The sequence below is a fragment of the Sylvia atricapilla genome, chromosome 8, assembly GCF_009819655.1.
Source record: "Sylvia atricapilla isolate bSylAtr1 chromosome 8, bSylAtr1.pri, whole genome shotgun sequence".
NCBI classification, from domain to species: Eukaryota; Metazoa; Chordata; class Aves; order Passeriformes; family Sylviidae; genus Sylvia; species Sylvia atricapilla.
Window position 1 is genome coordinate 20,999,643 of NC_089147.1, and position 20,686 is coordinate 21,020,328.

The following is a 20,686-nucleotide window of genomic DNA, read 5'->3' on the forward strand; positions in this document are numbered from 1 at the left end:
ATCAAACAGTCTCCAGACACAGGATAGACATTCTTTGCCATCCCACACTTACACCTGCACCAGGAGCCTTCCTGGTCTGTCCCCACCACACAGTCAATGGATTTTTGTCAAACAGGCCAGAGGTATTTACAGGTCTCAAAAGAGAAAGGGAAGATTATACTAATGCAGGTGCTTTTTATTGCACTCTTAGTCAACCACCAACGTGCCTGCATCACTGGTGAAGCATCAGAGACAGACACTTACAGATCAAAGACGAGGTAATGGAAACCTTCTTCTGAAATACTGTCATGGAGTCGCACTGCAAAAACATAACCAAGAGGTGGAGATTTACAGAGCATGTAGCAAATATGACACTTCACAAATCAAACTCATGCACACAAGCAAGTTCTTCCTCAACCCACTCAGTCTATTAATTCCCCATGCCCTATACTCTGTGTGCTCCCTAAGTGACCTATTTCCTTCTGTTATCTCAAAGGAACAGATGGGTGTCCTGCACATTCATTCACCCCTCTCCAGCACCAAAACAAGCTCTGAGTATCTTTGACCTCCTGTTCATTCTTCTTCTCTAATGTTTTAGTACCCTTCTTTCACATACGCCAACTTTTTCCTATATGCTCATATTTTGGCATCTCTCCCAATCCATTATTTTCTAAAACAAACCTTTTTCCGAATCCTGTAACAAGTCCTCAATCCATAAATTGACTTCTGACCCTACCTGCATGTCAGTATCACTGGTCTCCTTTCTGCCATTTATCTGTGAGGCTCAACTATATTCTCTTCTGTTACTCCTCTTTCCTTCACTTCATTCTGACTTACACTGCAAATCCTTATCCAAAATTCACAGTTTCTTGTCTCATTTTTCTGACCTGCTTGTTTGCAAAGACATATTTGATCACGTTCCACTTTTCAAAATTTCATCCACCTTCAGCTATCCCTTCTTAATTCTGCTCCTATTGTCTAAATTAACTTTCATCTTTGACTGTTCCATGTCCCAGGCCCATGATGGGCCACTATCCCCCAATATTTTGGGATCTCTAAGGTTCTGTTCCCCTTTCCTCATGTTACACACAGGCAATAGCTATTGTATCTATGCCTTCAGCATGGTGCCATTTCCTCTTGTATGAATCAAAATCTCCATTTCTTTGACCATTGTTGGATACCAAGGCACTATTGTAACCTAAGAGGAGAAACTTCATATGGCTATGTAAACCCTACTTTTTGGTTTTTTCCTCTGCTGCAGAACTTAACTCTTTTCCTGGCCAATCAGTCACAAGTTAGCAATTCTCTTTGACTCAATTCCTAAACCTTCACACTGTGACTAGAACAAGACATCTTCAAATGACTATCTATAGTCTTTGCCTATTGATTGACCCAAGTAAAACAACTAGCTGAGACAAGACTGGGTCTCAGTCACTTTAACACCTTGTAATTGAGTATTGACCAAAGTAGCATTGACCGTTCTCATCGTTATGAAAAAAATCTCATTATCCTGCTCTGTCACTTCAATGGTACCTTCGCCTCTCTTCCCTATCTTCCATTCTCTTCCACATACAATGCAGGTGACCTGCCTTGATTATCCCAGCATCATGATTTTCTCTCTGTCAATATCAAGAAGTCAGTTTGCACCTCTTATCAGTGCATGACATCAGCTACCATCACTGTATTGGGAATGTTTCAAACCAGCACTTGGCACACATGGAACAGCTTTTGCACATGTTGTCAGGGCTCCTCTCTACTCCTCCTTGCAGCTCTCCTTTGTTAAGGCACACTTCCACATGGATGCAAACGCTCAAATCCAGAAGAGAGAGCAGCACAGATGTGCAGAGACCACTGCCAGTACCCTTCTTCAGAGGACTTAATTCTTTCCTTGTTCTTTTTTTGCCTGTCAATTCCCGTATTTTTCCTCCCTTTATCTACAAGCTCTCTGACTTGGTCCCTTGGCCAGTTCCCTTTCCTTAGCATTTCTACTGAATATCTAACTGCAAGGGTTTGGGAGGAGCACTCCATCCAGCGAAATGCTGCCAACAAGCCAGTACAGCATTCACGTGCAACATGCTGCTCCAAATGTGTGAGAACAGACACATCACCCTGGCAAACCTATATCCCATAAATCACTTGCTGCTAACGAAAAATTCTTCCAAGTAAGCAGTTTTAGTTGGGTTTGTAATACCTTTATTGCAACACAAGTTTGTGTTTACAAGAAAACTTGCCTCCCGAGCACTTGGCAGAGACCAGCAGAGGCAGTATTACAAAAATACAATTGACAAGAAAGGTATTTCCTAGGAGAGAACATTTCCATTCAGAATTGGAAACAGGATGGAAAGCAGCTGAAAAAGACACTTGGATTTCCAGTGCAGGGCAGTTCTCACTCCAGTGAAGACTGCTTGAGGTGAAAACAGGACAAAAGCACATCAACAAGAGCTGAAGTTCAGAACACAGGCAAAAGCCCGTGGAGAGACCTTCTGAAATGAACAGATGGAGAAACTTCAAGAAAGCTGAATGTACTAGCAAGGTCATGTTTGGTGATGCTCAGTGGGCATGAAAAAGCATTCTCCTTCCTTTGGCACCTGAATGGTTGGTCACCAAAGCACTGCAAGAAGCACCAAGCACAGAGGAGAGTGGCACGAGTGATATCACGATGGAGGAGCACAGCCACCGCCATGCTGAGAACAGTGGCCTTGAAAAAGACATGCAGACACGTCAGCAGGTAAAAGTGAGAAACAGGGAACGATAAACTTTGACGCAAAGATTCGGGCCACAAATTACATCAGAAAATAAAACACAAATGAGCTGATTGGTGCTATTTCTTTGTCCCGAGGAAAGCAATTTTGTCAGCTACATTATGAAAAGGGAAGGAAGTAGCAATTCAGCTGGCAGAGACTGGCAGAGGCAGCAAAAAGAGCCTCCAAGGACAGTAAAACACTACTTGCATCCTTAGGTGAGGAACCATGACAGGACAACAGAGATAGTTCATAAATACTGATGTTGTGCACCACCCCAGGGCTGCACAGCCAAAGAAGGCCTTGAAGGCAGGACATAGGTCATTAACTTAACAAGGGAGCTGCCTCCTCACAACAGCCCACATTGATGCTGGAACAAAATCTGCCTGGCATTCTATTTGCTGAGGAAACAAAGCTCAGGGAGTAGTGGCAGAACAGCAAAATCCAGAAAAGCTGTAGGAAAAATTACACTGGGCACCACCACCTTGCACAGGAAAAATTAGTGACAGCTCAGAATAGTAAGCTTTTAAGTGTGGAGGGGGACAGCAATGAGGGGAGTCAGAAAGGATCAAAAAAAAAAAGTCTGAGTATAACAAAACTCTTGTGACTCTCAATTCCAGCCCTAACTTGATATTGATGCAAAGAAACAACAGCAATACCCAGTAGCAGAACAGAAATAAAACCTTTCAGTGTCCTTTCAGCCTAAAGTTTTGCTCACCTACCCTCCTGCAGAGCCACAAGAGCTTTCCTGACTAGCAAGGAGACTGTAAAGGACAGCTCTGAGGCCATGGGTCACCCTGCTGACATGCAAAGTTAAAACACCCTGCTTTCTACTACAGTGCTAACATAGCTAATTAAGGGATGATTAGCTTAAAAACATGACCTGCCTTTTCCAAAACTATTCAGCTAGTCCATAAAATGGCATATATTCAGAAGTAACTGAATGATAAAAAACATGTTAAAAGTTTCTGTGTCTCCTCTCCACTTTAGTGGTTCACAGATGTGGTCCACATTGTGTGAGTATTGACCATGAAGGTACACAAACATCAGGAAACATCTGATACCCTCACTGCCCAGACAATATAGAGCCCTCTCTGCTTAAAGATAACCTGTGCAAATGTCCTCCACCTGAAGGCACTACACAGGCTCCTGAATGGCCACTTCCAAGAGCAAAACTCAATTACTGGGCTGTCCTCTGTTTCAAACATCTTCCCATGAAAAGATCTCATTTCTCCCACGGGCTGCTGGTCCTGACACACTAACAGCTCCTTTACTATCACAAGTTCAGCTTTAACAGAGTGGTTGAGCAGAGCCCGCAAAAGCTGCTTGTATCTGTATAACCTGTTGACAGAGGTTATGAGAAAGTGAAGAATATAATTATATGGAGACACTGGTAGGCAAAATTCTGAAACCTGATTATCCATAATAAGAAAAACAGAGAAATAAAAACAAAAGTATTCATCCAGTAAACTTTTCCTCAAAAAGATTACAGTACTCTTTTTTTTCTCTCATCAGGGGACCAGTGATGCATGTGTTAGCATGGCAGGTGACACAAATGCACACATCACAAAATGAGTCTCAAGTCACAGCAAGAGGGAAGTTGCACAACAGTAACAGAGTGTCTCTGAAAATACGACCAAACTAAAAAGAGATCAGTATTTGCAAAGGAAGCTCATCTCACTCTATTCACCAGAAGATGAGGTGGATTATTTCTATTAGCTGATTCTGTTACCCAGAAGCAGCAATTCAAACTGTATTTCCTTCCTAGCCAAACACTTTTAACACGGATTCTTAGAGATGTGGGAAATTAGACCCTGCCAACACCACTCACAGCTGGAGTCACCTGATGACTCTTCCCATTCAAAGATCTCTGATGGATGTACTACAATGGTTAGGTTCACAAGAACAGACAGAAAGGGGAGGAAGAAAGAAAACAGAAGGAAGTCAGACAACAAGGCACTGAATCAATTATAGGATATGGCAAAAGACCTCAGCCAAAGTTTTATTCAGGAAAAAAAAAAGTTCCCATCCACACACACAAAAAAAGAGGTTTTGTAGAGTTTACAAGCACATCTAATTTTGTAAGATTTAGCAATCTTACAGATAACTTTTGAAATAAAGCCTAAAAAACCCAAAGCACTAGTAAGCACTGCTAGAACAAATGCTGTCCAAAGGAGCAGCATCAGTTACAGACTGGTAGGTAGAAACCTTTCCAACAAACTAGCTGCTCAGTCAGCAGAAGTGTGCACCACTACTTGGATGATATCTCCAAGAAGCACATAGATTCTGGAGGAATAAGCAGGGGTTTCAATACAGCATCTTGATGAAACAATGTTTGCAACAAGCCACAAAGGTACCCTAATGCTTTCTTTAAGTATCTCCTGGATCTGGTACTGCAGTAGTACTCCACCAGGGGTGACAAGTCTGCTACTCAAAGCTGTCCTTCCAATTCTAAATGCATACATGTAACTGCGCTGTTAAAAGAGCTGTGAGGCATCACAACACACAAGACACAATCTAGCTGTTTCTTCCCTCAGTCCCTCAGGATAGCCTTATCCTACGTAAACTGATTTTACCTGTACGGGGAGCATCTCCCACAATGCCGGTCTTTTGGAAAAGTAACTAACAACAGAAAAAAACAGCGATACCAAATGGCTCCCTTTCCCCAGAATACTCCGACATTCAGCACACCCTGATGCAAGTTAGGCCAAGTTTTTTCTGTCTTGTGTGGGTGTGTGTTTTAGGTCCGAGGCCCTAACGCAATCCAGAGCATTTGCAAAGAGCCTGACACCACACTGAGTGGCTCAAGGGGACGTGCTGCGGTTACTGAACCTAACAGCAGCTGTGTACCAGGAGTTCAAGCACTTTCTAAGAACATCTGCTGTGAATATTACTTCTCCCTGCCTGCTGTCTTCAGAGTCTCACTGGAAATCTTGCCTCAAGAACAGAACTTCAAGCTGCTGCTTCAAAGTGTTTCAAAATCCTTGTGCACTTACATTTTTTTTATTTTAAAAAGAAATAATACTGATAAGCTATTATATTAATGAGAGAAAATCAGGCATTTTAGTGAAAACAGCAGTGCAGTAACAGTCATGCCATACGGTTTGCATTCCATGCCTGAATAAAGTGACCCTCTACAGACAGCCTCAGCTCTCTGATGCCTGAGCATGATACAAACCAACAGAACATAAGAGGAAAACCTTCATAACAAACTGCACCTGAACATAAGAGGAAAATCTCCTTCATAACAAACTGCACCAGCCTAACAACAAATGCAAATTGCTGCTGAGTCACGCAAAGCAAGGCTCTGTGAATGCAAAAGTTGAAGTGAATCATGAAGAAATCAGAAAAGAGCTATCTGATTTTATAAAAATCCACCCAAACTACAAAAAACGTAAGACACTGAAATGCAATGGGCATCTCATGTTTAAAAGGTCATATCTAAAAGGCTAATTGGTACTGGGGTCACAAACACAATATGCCTAGCCTAGCCTTGACCCACACCTCCCTTTCACTCTGTCCAGTGTGCTGAATATTATTATATTTTTACTCTTACGTCAAGCACGACAGGCCAGAAGCATTTATGCTTGCCACCTAAGCCCCAGGATGAACATTCCCTGTATCCCATATCCAGAGGAAACAGCAGAGCAGGGCTGTACAGGGGCTTAGCCCGTGGTTGGGGCAGGCAGGCTCTTGTTAACACAGGGTGATTTCTGGCAGCCTGCTCCAAGTAATTATCTTGAAGCAAAGAAGTTTCCAAAGTTGCAACAAAAAGCAAGTACAGAAGCAGAATTTCACGGGACAATTCCCAGTATCCTCATGCAGCAATCACTCGTTTCTGCTTAGGAATTAAGGTAACATGGACTGAAATCTGCTTGCCCCTACGTATTAGTGGTCTTAGCCTTACTGGTCCTTAGTCCTTAGGGAAAGTGCTCGAGCTACAGGTAGTCTTGTCTCCTGAATCTTGGTTCACTGATGCTCCTAAGTGTAAAGCATTTTGATAATATGGGCACATAAAGGACAGTATCAGCCAACTCCCTCGGCACCAACACACATCAAGTGCTGTGTTTATGCAATATTTAGGGCTCTCTAATTAAGTTGCTGGTGTCGTAGAGCCAATACAAGACAATGCAGAGGCTTATGGTTGTCTCCTGGGTCACAGTAATTGCAACGCAAGAACTCTTCCATGCAGCCTTAGTAGTGCAAACTCAAAAGTGCTCTGGGATCTTCTGGACTGAACCACGTCATTTAAACATCAGCCACTCACTCATTAGGAACAACCACAGGTTCACTTTTCAGTAATTTTCAACCAGACATCAGCCTGTATCATGGAGAAACAGAGGAGGTAGAGATACTGCAAGGGTATATTTCAAGAGACTCTGCATACCAGAAGAAGCAGAATAAAACTGGAAGGTAAAACCTACCTGATGTCCTCTTCCATTGATACTCTGCAACGTGCCAGGAGGTGCTGAAACTATAGATACAAATACACATGGCCTGACAGACTGCAAACTGAGCACTATCATCCATGGCAGCACAAGTGACAAGTGAACTGACGCAGATGGCTACCACCCACACTCTCTGCTTCCCCAGCTGCTCACCAGCCTGGGCAGCCAAGATGGGAACTGTCCCACCATCTCCAAGCCTGGCTGTGTGCCAGGACACTTCCTGCACGGTTCACATCACTCAGAATGTCTGTCCCACAAGAAGCCACCACCAACCTGTGACTGCCTGTGAGCTGGGTGCTCAGCTCCCATCCCAGCTGTTTCTCTAATTACATTAAACACGCAGAACTCAGCTGCAGCTGCTCAGGCTGCTTCCAAAAGGACTCTCCTTTTAATTAAAAATTTGCTATTAAAAAGCATTAAATTGTGTAATGCAAATAATCCTCTAGAAATCATCTGTCCCAGCAGCTAATGACCAGCTCTGTCAGAGCAGTAACCAGCAGCAGCAGGACAGTTAGCTAACAGGACACTGCAGGCTGCTGCTCACCAGCCCCTCAGAAACGTGCTCTCCTTCCCTCCCCTCCCAAACCTGACACAGCGAGGTCATGGTATGCTGGACACAGACCAGCCTGTTGGGAACTCCCCAGACACACAGCACTTCACACCAACTGCAGCTCCAAAGTTTTGGAAAATGGGAGAGAAGGAGGATTTGTTAACGCTCTGCTCAAGTTCAGGCAGAACCAAGCTAAGGCAGGCTCTGCAAAAAAAGGCAAGGAACAGCGCTAAGGAAATGAGAAGGCCCAGAAGCACAGAGGTGGGTTTCCTGCCCCCCGCCCCCCATAGTTCTCACTCTAACCTTTTTAACTCTCTAGCCCTAAAAAAATGAAGCTAAGGCAGTGCCCAGTTGGGAAATTCCCTTATGCACAGAAATTCACAGCCTAGAAAGGAGCTGCAGGGAGAATAGTACCTTTCCTGTTAAGAAACCTGCCTTTCTGCAGAGGTAAAAAGCAAAAGTAAAAAGAAAAAACACCCCACAAAGTATTTTGAAAAAACATTGCAGTGCCAAGTAAATGTTATTTTTCCTTTGATTTTATAATGTCTCTATTGAAAAGCTGAAGTTCACCAAATGATACGTAACATTTAGAATGCCCTACTTAAACATTAGATGAGCCAAAAGAGTGCCTTCACAGGAATATTTCCTGCTCTCCTGATAACAGTGCAGTCATGACCATCCAGAATTGTTATTAATAATTTCCTATTAGCCACATAACAGATAAGCAAAGTACTTCTGATAACCACTAGTATTATATGAGAGCATTTTCTAAAAACACCCAAAATAATAACAAGCCAACTACACTGGTGTCTCAAAGAAAATATGCGGAGAACACCCACTTTATTAACATTAATAAAATACAGATAATGGCCACGACAAATTTTAGATCTCTCACACCCTGCTCTGGATGCTGGCCTTTCTGCCATCAGGGATGAGTCCAGGCAGGCGGGGGCTCTGTGCTGCCTGCCACCCCCAAAGCTCTCTGTGTGTTCTGGCCCTGACCCCTCGGCAGGGACGTGGGCTCTGCTCCAAAGGCCGGCTGTCGCCTGCAGGATTTCACAGAGTGCAGCCACCCCTGCTCCCGTCAGGCCCCAGGCACAGGGAACCCAAAGGAGGCTCCCTCCATTCCTCAGTGTGGGGGGAAGGGAGGAAGGTGGGGAATCCTCCTCTGATTTTTGCAGTACCTTTGAGCGCACAGAATCTGGCCCTTGTCCCACTATCTATTTTTTTAAGGGATTGCTCGCATACAGATAAATCTCAAAGCTAAATAGATGAATAATGGAATCCAAATATGACTCCAGTACAGACCAGAGAGACATACAGAATAAATATATCCCCTGGCAATAAAAAAATGCAGTTATTACTCCATTCCCAAACTGAGATGGATTATGGAGAAATGGTTTTCTTAAAACTATAAGAAAAGCTATAGGAAGAGGTGGCAGTAAATGAAGAAAACGCGCAGAGGCAAATAATAGTGGAAGAATTAACTGTGAAAATCAGAATGAGAAATGAAAAGGTGGAATGCCTGGGGGTTTGGGGAGCATTCTACCAGGCAAACACGCACGGACACTCACCTAAGTCTCTAACAGTGCAGAGACTGGAAATAACAAACACTAACTTGCAGCTCACAGGCTCAAACTTTCTACTAGGAACTCACTTCAGCTGATAATCTGTTTAAAGGGATTTCTGAGTGTTTGTTGGTTTGATTTTTTTTTCTTTACTTTTGGCAAAGTAGGAGGAGAGCAGGTTAAAAGCATAAGTCCAAGAATATTATTGTTTGACCTCTTGGAACTCAGCAACTTGCTGTCCTCTCAGACAGCCCCATGACACTTCCAAGGAAAAGCTGCTCTGTAACTGAGAAAGTCCCAAAGCATAACTCTTACTACAAGGTCTCTTTTCCCCCAACTCCACCTTCCCCATATTATCCCCTCTGCACCAGAAACAGTTCCCCCAGCAACAGGAATCACAGGGCAGCAGATTTAAACAGCCAGCCATGCATGGGAGCATCCCACTTGGATACCACTGAGTATCCACAGTGCAGCAATCATGGCCAAAACACCGGAGAATCCCCAGCATTTTAACTATTCTTTGCACAGCACATCCTTTCTGTCCCAATTGCAAAGGCAGTCTGGATGCCTGCAGCCAAATGAAAACAAGGAAATCTGCTGTTTACAGCAAAACACAGCCTACGTGTTTTTTCTTGTTCACTAAGGAAGCAATTCAAATCTCTTGCTAAGGAAAAGGTGATAGAAAAACATTCCAAGTGGCAGCAGGGGGGAAATACTGAAGGCTTTGTTATCAAGACTAGTATCCTAAAATGAGGACTGAGTGAACCTGAAGTTGTAGCTGACACCACCAAGACAACAAATCCAGTATGAAGCCTGCAGACGTGATCCAGCCCTGTTTCCCACAAAGGTTTGTTAGGAGCATTGTGGGATTCTCCAGCTGGGCTGTACACAGAAGCGCTGCACTCTTCTTTCTGTCTTTGCCCCACTTCACACCTCAACTGTAACCATCATTTAAGGCAACATAAACTGGAACCCTTTTCTTATACACATCCATCAAAATCACTCCCACAACTCAGATGTACTAGGAGGACGGACCACTTGTCAAAGGAAGTAAAATTCAGCTGGGTCAGAAGAAATTCTTCTAACTCACAGGAGCTTTCTATACCCTCTTCTCCCCATTTTAAATAAGGACATGCCCAAAATTGTGGTTTTATGCTGAGAAAAGCAAACAGATAGAAATTAAAATAAGAAGAATTCAGGTGCAAGTATATTTTGGAGAAGAAGTCAGAAGTAGGAATAACCTGAAAAAGCAATAATTCTGATAGATGCTGAGGACAGCATTTCACCACCGCTATAAATTCCCTCAAAGAAATTAACTCTGAAGCAGCTCGGCAGAGGACACAAAGGCAGAAATCAGAAAAAGAATTTGGCTCTGACTCTTGGGCTATTACCAACCCCTCTTAAAATACATGGTTTTATTATTCTAGACCTAAGTGCATGCAGTTCTTCGCAGCCATGGGCTGCCGTGGACTGGGGCACAATGACTAACCAGAAGTGCTCAGTTCCAACTATGAACAAAAGATATTCAAGAATTACTTTTTTACAGTTGGATTAAAAAAAACCTCAGAAAAAGTACAGATCAAGTGGTGACAAATCCAGGGAAGAGACACATATTTAGACTACCATAACAAAGAAAATTTAGGACAAGAGCAACACCTAACAACACAGACAAAATCCACACACAGCAGACTTCTGCTTTGTACACTGAACAAGTCACAACCCTACCTTTGTAGCACAATGCTAGAAAAGACTTTAAAACTATGAATGATGATTTCGATCAAATTTTCCATCATTATTGCTTTGGGAGTCCTAAGACAGGAAAGATCGTGTTTAACACTTTTCTGAACTTTATATCTGCACTGAACAAACCTGCAGGAAGATTCTAGGGTTCTCAGCTCTGTCACTGCTTTAAACATTTGATGGGCAGCAGGAAGCTGCTTTTTCCCTCATGGGAAAAAAAGGAATGTTTCACAAGATAGAGTCTGTAGTGGATGAACTACAGGACTTAAAAATCAAATTCAGATTTTCAGACTGACTAAGGTTTTCAACCAAGCAAAAGATCAAAAGAGCTCTTCCTGTAAGCAGGAGCTGATATTCAAGACATTGTTAGTTTAGCTCTTAGCAATTCTACAAGTTTCAGTGGCACAACCAGCAAACCATCTGCGGATGAAGGGTCATGGCTATGGGCGTTCTTACAGAAATCTGCCTCTTTCCAGCAAAATGGGGATTAAGGGAGAAGCAGCTGTATCATTCTCTTTTACATGCTCACAACTACATCCATGGCTAACACCACAAGACCTACATGTAAGTGAATCACTGGAACACCAAGTTGTTCTAGAAGTGGAATTTCCCACAGAGCCGTAACTCTTGCCAACTTCCACAGGCACTTGATCTCTTTATGGACAGTGGGGTTTTAATGGTGCTCTCTTCTGCCTGTTTTACACATCCATATCCTCAGTAATGGGTGCCTTTTTTGAAAAGAACAGATTGCTGACTAATCTCTGTCCAGTTCTGCTGTATTTGATGACTATGGCTGGCCAATGGCTCTCTGGGCCAGAATGCAAAGTTCTCTACAAGTTGTCAGAAGGAAAAAGAACAAACTGAAATTTAGGGAAAGAAAGCCTTCCTCTACTGAAGTCTCACCAGGTACAATGACACATTCCACATCACACATATCACAAGTCGGAAATCAGAAGAAAATTGCCTCAAGTCAACTTTATTTTGTCCAGAAAAAAAAACAAAAAAAAAAAACCAAAAACCAAAAAAAACCAAAACCCACGCAAAACCCTTCTTGCAACATCAAGCTTTTAGAAGGATTACCCCACTGTGATTACCTTGGCCATAATGTGCATCTAAAGAAAAGCCAAACACCCAACTACAGAGCCAAAGCCTGTAATTAGAGCTGGTATTTGATGAAGGCATGCTAGGATAACTCAGAAAGCAGTCATTAAAAAAAAAAAAAAAAAAAAAAAGCCAACAGCAAATGGAAATATCACTACTGCCTTGTAACTAGAGAAACCTTCATTTTATCAGAGTAGCAGTGCTATGGTCAGTGCATTGCAGTCCAGAATCAGCTGTCCTGCAGTAAATGCGTAAGACCACAAATTCACCCACAGGCTTGCTTTATATCCTGTGCACAGACAAGAGAGAAAAGCAGCCTGCCTCACGGAGTTCTAACCTTCCAGACTCACTACAGCCTCAGGTCCCTGAAGAAGAATGCGATTTGCTGCAACACAGTTTGCAACAAAACCAGTAACAACAAAATATGAAACTGAAAGCAAGTGCAAAAGCTGCAGAATTCTTTATGGTCTGTACAGCGTTACTCACATAGCTCACACCGAGGCAACACACCAAGTACTCACCCAGAAGAGTTTACAACATGGAATGCCAGTAACTAGGTGATTACTAACTGCTAATACACATTTCAAGGAAAAAACCCCACTATATCAGAACAACATGTTTCCCTTCTATGACAACATAACAAGCCCAAGGAACACAGAAGCAGCAATGCATGTAGCATCTGGACTTCAGCAAGGCTTCTGACAGCATCTTACATGCTCTTTCCACAAGCAATTACAAAAAATATGTGTATTCAAAATCAGCTGACAGCAGTGCATACAGCTCATTGAAAAAATACTCAAAATTGATCACTGTCGAACCAGAACAATTTATCAAGTGATATCTTCAAGAGCTGACTGGAGTCCAGCAGTATTCAACAGTGTTACTAACTATCCACATGATTCAATATGTGGCTTTGTTATTAAAGACCATGTTACTGTGGGAGCCGCAACCCTTTTACACTATCAGAAGATAAATCAAAATGGTTTTGACAAATGTGGAGGGGGGAACCCACAGACTGGATTTCCTATCTTTTTTAATAAAGACAAAGGTAATATACAGTTCAATAGGAATCCTCCTTAATACAAGATGGAAAAATTATTGGCTTGACAAAAGTTGTGCAGAAAGTAGTCTGGACCAATACTGTGTCAGAAAACAAATGTGCATCAACAATATATTTAAATGAAAAGCTTCAAAAGTTGATGTACAAAACAAACATGTACAAAACTGTCTTTGGTGGGATAGGTGAAGCAATTCTTTCCCCTCTGGACAGCACTGACATGACCTCAGTCATGTCCAGTTTTGGGCATCACATTTCTAGAAAGATACAAAGCAACTGGAGAGAGTCCAGAGAAGGAGGAGGGGGAAAAGGAAAAATTAAAAAAAAAGGACTGGAGGTCTAGAAAACATGACATATGAGAAAAGATTGAAAGAACTGGGTTTGTTTAGTCTGAAGAAAAAGACTAAAAAGAGACATGATAACAGTCTTCAAATATGTAAAAGATTGTTACAAGAAAGAAAAACTACTTTCCACAGATACTGCAGATAAAACTAGAAAAAAACAAGCTAAGAGAAAGGCAAATTATGTTTTTAATGTTTAACTGACAGAAAAATGAAACATTTGAAAGACTGTCACCAGGGGCTGTGAAAGCATTAAAGGTTTTTAAGTACAAACATGCCTGGAACCAGCCAGGTATAAAAGATTTTCACAGGACTGCTGAATGAACCATACAACTTCTTGAGGTCTTACTCAACGCACTTTGATTCTGTGTTGTAGGTATGAAAATTAATTCCCTTATTTTTATTTGTAAGCGTTCAGTGAGTTTACAATGACTAGTTCCTTTTCTTAAAAGAAAAATGTTCTTTCTGGGAAGACAAGAAATTCTCTGTAGAAAATGAAAGAACCACTGACATTCCCCTAAAATGTCTTTTCCAAACCACAACAGAGCAGGAGACAAGCACTGCCACTCATTAAAATTGCAGAAGTCAACCAGGAATGTGATACATTTCTCTATCCATGCTGTTTACTTATATGAGTGGTCTTCCTTTTGTGCATAAGACTTACTCTGTGAGAGGTTTGGAAAGAAAAGACGTAAGAAATTATAAAAAGAAGAGATGATTGAAGTGAAGTTAAGGTCAAAATATAAAGTGACATCATCTACTAAACTAAGCATAGCAAGCCTTACAGGGCAGATGAAGTGCAATAACTAGAGTTTCAGTCACTCTGAATACTGTCGAGCAATAATTTACTGGATAAGATATTCATCAGTGCAAACTGCTGCAGAAGGTGGCCACTGGTCCTCTCAAGCCATACCTACACCACAACTACACTCAGATGCAAGAAAGCTCCTTCTGATTAAAAGCTGCTGCTAAGGAACTTTGCATTATGTGAGGTCCTGAGCTTGTGGATATTGCTTTTTCATCACACATGGAACTGAGTACAGATGCCAGTCCATGAGGTATGCTCTAAGGCACCTTTCCCAGGCCTTCAGAGGACAGGAGCAAACGATTATAAAGCTGAAAGGCAGAAGACCAGAGAGATGCCCTTAACGTATTATCTCCACTGACTGAGTTATGCAAAAGTAATACATCACAGTCTTCCCAGGAACAGATTTTTAACTGTGGTTTGGTTAAAAGTGGCAGTTTGGTATTTCTTAATGTTTTCTTAAATAAATTAGCTCAAATCAGATTGTAGCTAGGATCCTAGAGGCTTTATTTATTTTAAAAAGCTAAGAAGGGGATTATTAATGGTTCAAGCTTCCATGGTGCTTTGGAAATAGATAAAAATCCATGCCGTCTCTCTACATTTCAGTAAATAAGTTAGGGGTTTTTTATGTTGTGCCTTTTTTTGTCTCCCTCTGTATTTTTAGACAAATTATTCCCTTTGCTCCAGTACTCTTCTTTTCCCCCCTTCAATATGGGGAATTTGGCTTTGGTGTCTTGTTTTCAGAGTAAGTGGCCATTGTGATGAGAAGAGCTGAAGTAATATTAGCCCACCCCTGTTTAACTTTGGGCATGTCTCTGAATACAGCTTTTAAACTGACATGTCAGTAAGGGCCAAGGAGAACAAACAGAAGATAGATGTGGGGCAAACAAGCACAACACCTCACTCCCACTGCAGAATGTCAGATGAGCAGACAAGAGTCATGCATCACCCAAAGAGCAGGGACAGCTCTGCAGGGGGGAGCAGGCAGGAACACGGCACTCTTTGGTGAACGCCTGGGTCAGGATGCTGAGGAACGGGACAAGGTTGGGTGGAAAATTTGTCAGTGAGATAAACTATTAAGGTGATTTCAACAGGTAACTTTGGTGAGCTGCTGTGAACATTCAGAATACATCTGCTCTCTTACAGCATGCTAGCTGAGACTCATTGCTACTCCTGGCTCACTCTCACCCCTCTGAGCCGAAGGAAATTTACCAATATTTGGATGCTTTAGAAGTCGGCAAATTCGAGCTTCACGTTCCAGTTTCTGGTGATCTGAAAGAGAATAAGAAACAAGGTGTTAGGCACTACAACTCTGAATTAAGCTGTTGCTCATATTCCACAGAGAAAGGGACACGGTGACCCAGCAGACATCCCGAAGGTTGGGAACTGCTGGAACACATCCATCTCCCAAAACTTCACAGGCATTTCAGGTGAGGGCTGAGGCTGCACAAAGACTGCTGCGTCCACTACAGAGCCAGCACTAAACTGGTATTGCATCCTTTGACTCAAAGTGAGCAGCTGCAGAATGACAGGCACTGCTCTTCTGTCAGCTTCTCAAACATGCAAAGCCACGTCCAGAGAGACACCTTCTGGGAGGTATCCTTTCTCCAAGGCTGGAGAGTTGGAGGAAAAGCCTCAGAAGAAATAACACACATGAAATGGGAAAAGGAAATGCTTCCACTCCAAAGAAACACCGCGAAAGAAGGGCAGAGTAGGAGGGAGAAATACACAGTTCCTGCTAGCGCACAGCTGTCACATGAAGTAGGGAATTCTGCCAGCTTCAGTGAACTGTAAAGGTAACCATACTTCAGTACCCATGGACAGACTCGCTGGTGAAATGCTGATCACGCACTTAGAAATCTCCAGGCAAGAAGTTCTGCTCAAATGCTAAGTATGCTTATTCCAGCCCAAAGGCAACATCAGTTCAAGCACGACATTCATTGGGACTAAAGAAAAATATCAAGGAGGGTAAAAAAATGGTTTCTCTTCCCATGTGTGAGTTCAAGGAAAGGAGAAGGAGTCAGAGCAACTGTGCCTTTCTCAGCCACGAAGCAGGGGGCTTTTAGCCACTGAGACTTTTCACTACAGCAGTGGTTGACTCCTGAATTTACACTACAACAGCCACATCTTCTCCTGAAATGTTCACACTGGACAAGCACAGATTGATAAAGGGAACTGAGGGAGATAAAATCTTTTAGGCAGCCCTAGCAGCTGCTAAAATCTAGACCTTTGTGGATGCAGATGCCTAGAGCAAGAAAAGGAACAATGTCCAGTCCTTGGACATCCCATTCCAGCCATCTAGAGAACGTAGCAAAGGGAAGTAGCAGCCCCTGCTCACTCTTGGTATTTCCTCTCTAGCAGATCTTCAGCAGGTGTGCCACTGCATCCCTGTGACACACAGACCTTCAAAGGAGTAAGCAGGTTGGACTGCTTACTGCCCTCAAAGGCTGGTTGGACTACTCAGCAGATCACCAAAGGAATGCAGCACCCTTTGATTTAATAGAAACCTTAGTAGAGACCCACTTCAACAAAGCTGCACTGCACTACTCTGCCTGAAAATTGCCTGTTCAGCTCCTTGGTCTCTGCATCATCTTCCCTTCTCTCTGTAAAGGAGGCTTTGGGCAATTGTTCTCTTCCCCACGAGCAGAAGACAGAGACCGAGCCAAATGTCATCACAGAACACTTTTCTCTCCCAGGCTGGGAATAGAAGCTCAGGGCATTGCACGATTCCTGTCTTCTTTTCCACTGCTGAACTATAGAAAATGTCCCAATTAATACTTTATAGGGCTGAGATGTGCTTACATCCTCATCTGCTATTGTTCAAGGATGGGGGAAGGTAAATTACTCCTTTCATCTCTCCTTCCTTCTCAGTCCTGGAAATTATTGTTGTTGTTGCATATATTTTAGAGTTCTATGCCAGAACCACTCTCCAATAAAACACCAGGCAGCAAGAAAGCCTGGAGAGCTTCCATGCTCCTGAGGCCTTGGTGCAGTGCAAGCACTTTTTCACCTGCATTGGTTGGGAGGGGTGGGGGTGTCTTTGCTTCCCTTTTAGCAGCATCTCTCACAAACCAAGTTCTGCAAAGCACAGTTTGCAAAGTAACAGACAGTGGTGCACACTCCGCACGCAGGATAGATTCTCACAGCAGGACAGCAGTTTAAGATAAACTATCCACAGCCCGCTCCAACGCTTCGGCCTTGCAAATTCCCCACTTTCCCTCCCAGCTCTACTTGGAACTCCTACAGAAGGGGATCCTTCATCCGCCCAGATCACGTTGCCCTCGTGCACAGCTATACTTGCTGAGAATCTGTTCCCAAGTACAAGGACACAGAGAAGCAGACAGCAAAAACAGCTGAGCAAAGGGGGAAGAGGAGGCAAGAGCTCACCACGTGCTCCTCAGCTACCAAGTCCTGACAGTCAGGACAGACAGCTGACAGGAGCAAGGCTCAAACAAAATGACATAACCATCAAAATGCCATGGGAGATGTAAATCAAGAGCAATTGCTCCCCTGAAATCCTACACCATGGTGCAGAGGGAGGGGAGCTGGCAGGGCAGCTAGCGTTCATGGGCAGCAGCCACACCAGAACTTGTGACAAGAGGTCACCACCCCACACCCCATCCCTCCAGCACCACACAGCCTGGCCAGAGACCAGAGGAGGAGTACAGCACTCCGGTCACAAGGTACAGGAAACTATTTCTGGTCGGGGGGAAAGCATACCACACTCTTCTGTCTCCGGGGCAACAAAACAGGCCAGGCCAAGCACAGCTCCCAGCGAAGACGCACACTGCGGCCCGGCAGCAGCAGCCCGCACGCCGGGAGAGCAGAGGAAGGTCAGGCTGGGCGGCTGTCCTGCCTGGGGCCGGGGATCTGCTCCTGCAGATCACTGCTCCTGTCTCCTGCCGGGCAGCACGGCACACAGCCCCACGGTGACCTGAGACAGGCTGCGCCACCCCGGAGCTCTGCGTCACCTGCCGGCCTTTGGCAGGGGTCAACATCTGACTCCTACCAGAATCAATTTGGTGCTTGTGGGGAACAGCCTGGTACCTAAATCCGTAAGGAATAACAATAAAACCTCGATTTTCTACCCTACTGTGGTCTAACGAAGGTTTGCTTCCAGAAAGAGACAAAACATCAAAATTTTGTGAGTCCAACAGAGCAGTAGATGGGTTGGCTTTAACATTTTTCTCTGAACTTTAAAATGCAAAGTAGTCTAACTGTATTAAAATAACAATGAAAAGATCCCTTACTTGCCAAGAGCTTGCAAAAAAATAATTTCTCCTCCCTCTGCCTTAAAAATAAAACTTATTTCTGCAAGTCATGCGTGGAGTGGAGGTTTTTTTATTCCTAATGCAGAGTGGAACTATACCTCATAGCTAACAGGGGCACAACACATCTGACCTACCTCACAGGATTCTAGGCCTGGGACATTGGGCCTATTTCCCACCTTTCACAAAACTGCAGAATTCAACCAGGCATTTCCATAATTTGCCTAAAAAAAAGTATATCCTTTAGAAAGCATAAGGGTTCACATTCAAGACTTGAAGTGATAAAGTCATACACCCACAGCAATTACTCCAAATGTTAGCTATCCTTTCTGCTAAAATTCGGCACTGCTGTTCCAAGTCTGAATTCATCTACCTCCTGCTTCCAAATATTGGATTTCATTAAGCTCTTTTCCTGCTACGTTACAGAGCTGTCTAGCCCGGAACAATAGCTGATGCTTAAAACTTAAGTACAGGATATTACAAACACTCATCTAATATTCATTTACTGTTTTCCAGCCAAAAAAAAAAAGAAAGTTGCTATTTGGAAAATTATTCTATCTGCAGTCTAAAGCAGTGTGTATCTACACAGACAGGAAAGTGCAATCTATGTATCTCTTTAATAGCAAAACTTAAAATGTAGATGCTAAAGAAGATAGTGCTTAAAAACAAGGGAAAACTTAATTTTGTTGGTACATAAACTAAGGTGTGAATATCTATTTACTTTTGTCAGTCCTTTATATAATATGATTTTTGTCTCTCTGTTCATGTAAACCTACATTTAACCCAAGTACCTTTAACATCATTGCTCTGCAAACGCAGCACTGTCATTCTAGTGATGTTACTGCTGGATTTCTTTAGAACATACCTGATGAGAAAACGCCTTTTAAAATAACTGGGATTTCTTTGGGATGGGTATTGATATGGCTAGGAATTTACTGAAATAGAGGATAAGAATGGCTCTGTTAGCATCATTTGTAAGAGTTAAGGACCTATAAAAATGAAACCGCTCCATTTCACACAAACATGCAGTCCACTCACTGAGGCAGGACTCTTCATGACAATGGATGGACAGACACAGCTGTGCACAATCAGCAAAGTCCCTACTGTAAGAAACTAACTGGGAAGGTTGAAACAACAACCCTGCCTGAGTGTGCAAGACAGCAGACCAAAATCATCCTAAGTTTGCCCTGATTTTCCACAATGCATCAAACTTCAGCAGATACTGAGAATAACTTGATGCTAAAGAAAGGTGTGCCCAACAGAAATAAAATTCCGGAAGCAGATAACCTTGCTTCACAAACACCTGGCAATCTCCAGCAGAGTGTGGAATATGACTGGTTTTATACTGATGCACATTTCTTACTCTTTGCTAAGAAAATAATTTTATTGTCTCATCAGTTCTGTCTGATATCCCAAGGATGCAGTGGCAGAGACGGATGAATAACATGAGACCAAATTTCTGGGCTCCATTTTTCTCCAGGGAAATAGTTCCCAGTTTAGTACTCCAGCCAATGCATGGCTGCTTTGCAGGAGGTTCATCCTCACAAGGTCTTTCTCCTCCAAGACCTGGAGAACATTTTCAGACACAGACAGGATAGAGGATAGCTACAAATATACCAGTAGTCTACAGCTGTCAAGTGAGAACATTTACATAACAACAACAAGAAAAAGATTAAAAAGTTCACTGTGCCTAATCAGCCTGTTAGGAAGCTGTGTGAGGAGAAGGGGCTGCCAGGGAAGCACAGGGAGAGCAGTCTGCGTGGAGCTGAGGTATGCTTGTGAGAGGCAGAGCCTGCAGAAGGACACCTACCACGGACCCAAAAAGGAGATCAGCCCCAAGTAGGCGAGGTGAGGGCCAAACCCGAGCCAGAGAGAAGGAGGAGCTGGTTAGGTGCCAGGTGCCCACACTGCCACCCTGCACTGGCAGCACAGCCAGAGATCCTCCCCACTGCAGACAGACTTGTGATGCCCCGAGTGACTCCTGCTCCCAAGAGATGCACTGAGGGGCTCTGTTTCAGCTCCGGGCAGCTGCCACGGGAACACACTCTCCAGCCCAGCATTGCCACAAGCTCCACAAAGGATCACTGG

The 20,686-nt window shown here is 43.2% G+C and overlaps 1 protein-coding gene across 18 annotated transcripts in view; it reads right to left on the reverse strand.

The window, feature by feature from the left end:
• The window catches only part of CAMK2G (calcium/calmodulin dependent protein kinase II gamma), a 119,787-nt gene that overhangs the window by 50,399 nt on the left and 48,702 nt on the right, over positions 1-20,686 (reverse strand). For all 18 annotated transcript variants that reach the window (XR_010744123.1, XR_010744125.1, XR_010744126.1 and 15 more), the window contains 2 exons: positions 15,543-15,602; positions 244-298 (listed from right to left, as the gene is read on the reverse strand). Coding sequence is in view for 13 of the 18 variants with exons in the window: in XM_066324052.1 (XP_066180149.1) it covers positions 244-298; positions 15,543-15,602 (115 nt within the window). In the remaining 5 variants the exon portion in view is untranslated. The remainder of the gene's footprint in view (positions 1-243; positions 299-15,542; positions 15,603-20,686) is intronic.